The sequence below is a fragment of the Ricinus communis genome, chromosome 7 (genome assembly GCF_019578655.1).
Source record: "Ricinus communis isolate WT05 ecotype wild-type chromosome 7, ASM1957865v1, whole genome shotgun sequence".
In the NCBI taxonomy this organism is placed as follows: domain Eukaryota; kingdom Viridiplantae; phylum Streptophyta; class Magnoliopsida; order Malpighiales; family Euphorbiaceae; genus Ricinus; species Ricinus communis.
Window position 1 is genome coordinate 10,248,659 of NC_063262.1, and position 3,641 is coordinate 10,252,299.

Below are 3,641 nucleotides of genomic sequence, written 5' to 3' on the forward strand. Positions count from 1 at the left end.
AAAAAAAAAAAAAAAAAAAAACTATAAAGTTACACTAAAATAATTTTGGAAAAAGGACCTCAATTGCCAATCTACCATTAACTCTAATTCTAAGTCCTACCAACCAAAGAATGCCTAAGTACCTCATTTCTTAATTTATTTAAATGCCTTATTTTTAAGTTTATTTGAATATAGTTTATCTTAAATAAAAAATGATAATTCTAATTAATAAATTTACACTGTATATTACAGAAGAATATAACTAAAATATTAGTTTTATATCTAAAGATAATCTTCACATGAAAGGAGCAGTTAAACATATACTTATGATAAATATTATATTTTATCAATAACTATTTTTAAATTATAGAAACGTATCACATTTTTTATAGTGAAATTGAAAAAACAAAAATAAAGTGATGAAAAATAAAGAACCTTAAAAGCAAGACATCTATTGTCATTCCCAATCTATTTTCTTAGTCCCACCAGAGACTGCCTAAAGAGCCTTAATTTTATTGGACAAAAGGGACGGGGACTAAAAAGGGGGATCCTATCAACTTGTTCTAGGAAAAATAAAAAAACTTGTGAGACCAAACTCAATTGACTGTCGCAATTTGAAAGGAAACGACTTGGAGACTTCTGAGAGATGGAATTTTCAGCAGTTTTGAATTGTTCCTCATCATGGACGAAAGAACTTCAAAGTGCTTAAATTACCTTCTGATTGGCACACAAAATATACCCACCAAATTTTCCAAATCCAAGAGATGAAGATAGGTGACCAAAAACTTTTCATGGCTTCCATCTTGTTTTTTCTGTTTCTCTCATCATTAATCAAAGCTGCGGCACAACAAAGACAGACTAATATAAGCTTAGGATCTTCCCTAACACCCACCAAGAACTCTTCATGGCTGTCACCTTCTGGTCTTTACGCTTTTGGATTTTATCAACAAGGCAATGGCTATGCTGTTGGTGTTTTTCTTGCTGGAGCTCCCCAAAAGACAGTCATCTGGACCGCCAACCGCGATGATCCACCAGTTTCAAGAGATGTTACGTTGCTCTTCACTAGTGATTCCGGTTTCGTGTTGCAATCTGCGAGAGGCCAAAACAGTTCCGTTTCTATTTCTGCTGTCCAGTCTGCTGCTTCAGCTGCTTTGTTTGATTCGGGGAACTTTGTGCTTTACAACTCCGAACGTGATATAATATGGCAGAGTTTTGATAGCCCAACTGATACGTTGTTGCCTACGCAACGCCTTCAAGCTGGTGACGAGCTTATTTCCAGTGTTTCAGCAACTGATCACTCAACTGGAATTTTTCGTCTTAAGATGCAAGATGATGGAAACCTTGTGCAGTATCCGGTGAGAACTATGGATACTGCTGCATTTGCTTATTGGGCATCCGGTACTAATGGAGCAGGAAATAATGTGACACTAAATCTTGATCATGATGGTCGTCTCTATCTGCTCAATAACACTGGCTTCAACATCAAAAATATCACAGGAGGAGGGTTTCCCATGCAAGAAGCAATTTACATAATCAGAATTGATTTTGATGGAATATTCAGATTATACTCGTATGATCTGAAAGAGAACGGAAATTGGTCAGTTTTATGGTCTTCCTCAAACGACAAGTGTGATCCCAAGGGACTATGTGGTCTTAATAGCTGTTGCGTTTTAAATGATCAAGAAGCTAAATGCGTATGTCTTCCGGGATTTGCGTTTGTTTCTGAAGGGAATTGGACTGCAGGCTGTGAGAGGAACTCTGTTCCTGAAAGTTGCAAAGGCGATGATGCAAGAAACACGATTCGAGAACTTCCCAACACCATATGGGAAGTTAATACATACTCCCTTATGTCATTTTCTGTCAAAGAAGATTGTGAAAAAGCCTGTTTGGAGGACTGTAATTGCGATGCTGCATTTTTCAGCAGTGGGGAGTGCGCAAAGCAGCGGCTGCCTTTGAGATATGGAAGAAGAGACCTGAGTAATCCAAACTCGGCTTTGATCAAGGTTAGAGCATCTACATCCATTCCAAACATAATTGATCCTACTGATAAGAAGAAAGAGCCTGGCAAAGGCATACTAATTGTCAGTGCTTCAATTTTTGGTTTTGGGCTTCTTGCGTTGACAATTGCTGGCATTATGATCTATAGATATCATGTAAGGGCATATAAAAGGATCTCTAGCAATGAGCATATTGGATTAAGTGAGGAAGTTGCTCCTTTATCCTTTACCTATGCTGAACTAGAGAGAGTGACTGATGGCTTCAAGGAAGAAATCGGCAGAGGTTCTTTTGGGACAGTTTATAAAGGGCTGTTATCAAGAAGTCAGAAAGTTGTAGCTGTGAAAAAATTGGAAAGAGTTTTAGCTGATGGAGATAGAGAATTTCAGACTGAAATGAAGGCTATTGGAAAAACCCATCACAAGAATCTAGTACGCCTACTAGGTTATTGCAACGAAGGACCCAATAGGCTCTTGGTATACGAGTTCATGAGCAATGGGTCTCTTTCTGATGTACTCTTCTCACCTGAAAACAGACCTTGTTTCGCAGAAAGAATCGAAATTGCTCGAAACATAGCTAGAGGTATTCTATATCTGCATGAAGAATGTGAAACACAGATCATCCACTGCGATATAAAACCAGAGAACATATTAATGGATGCATACATGTGTCCGAAAATATCAGACTTTGGATTGGCAAAGCTACTGAAGCCAGACCAAACCAAAACCATGACAGATATAAGAGGAACAAGGGGATATGTAGCGCCAGAATGGCATCGAAAGCTGCCTGTGACTGTTAAAGCAGATGTTTATAGTTTCGGGATTGTATTGCTGGAGATAACATGTTGTCGTAAGAATGTGGATCTTAGTGCTCCAGAGAGAGAATGTATTCTTGTAGAATGGGTTTACGATTGTTTTGCAAGTGGTGAATTGGACAAACTTGTGGGTGACGATGAAGAGGTTGATAAGAGACAAATGAACAGAATGATCAAAGTGGGGCTTTGGTGCACTCTGGACGAACCATCCCTTCGCCCTTCCATGAAAAAGGTTCTGTTGATGTTGGAAGGAACAGTTGACATTCCTATACCTCCAAGTCCTACATCTTTTCTCAGCTGCATTTGAGTATTTTTATCCTCGGGTTTCTTCTTTTTTTTCTTTTTTACTTTTGAATTTTGTTGGTTTTCACCGTACTTAAAGAAGTGAGGATGCTTTTGGGTTGTAACACAAATGTAATTTATGTTACTGTTGGAAGCCAATTTTATAGGACATCAATAAAATTGTCCTAGGAAAACTTATAGAAATATCCTAAAATCAATAAAAAAAATATCCTTTTGTTTGGTGAAAATTTAATGTTGTACAGTGTCTCTGTAGGTATACAAACTTTTGTAATTAATATTTTTTAATTGACTTTTTTAATCAAATTTCTTATGAATTCTTAAATTTCTTTTATCACAATTTGCTTAAATCTTCATAAAACATTGCAAGAATTAATTGAAAAATAACAATAAATGATTGCTAAATTATTGGTATTTAATTCACTGGGGAATTGTATAAACAACTGAATGTTTGGAATGAACATAAATATAAAAAAACATCTAGATAATAATAATTGGCCGGAAAACTAGAGCTTTAAAATATATTTGCTGGAAGTTTGTATTATGTAGTGTA

At 36.3% G+C, this 3,641-nt stretch overlaps 1 protein-coding gene across 1 annotated transcript; it reads left to right on the top strand.

Annotated features, from left to right (window-relative positions):
- Positions 1-200: 200 nt before the first annotated feature.
- LOC8267967 (G-type lectin S-receptor-like serine/threonine-protein kinase LECRK3) lies at positions 201-3,318 on the top strand. Its single transcript, XM_002531755.4, has one exon. The coding sequence runs from the start codon at positions 744-746 to the stop codon at positions 3,093-3,095; it is 2,352 nt and encodes a 783-aa protein (XP_002531801.1). The 5' UTR covers positions 201-743; the 3' UTR covers positions 3,096-3,318.
- Positions 3,319-3,641: the final 323 nt, after the last annotated feature.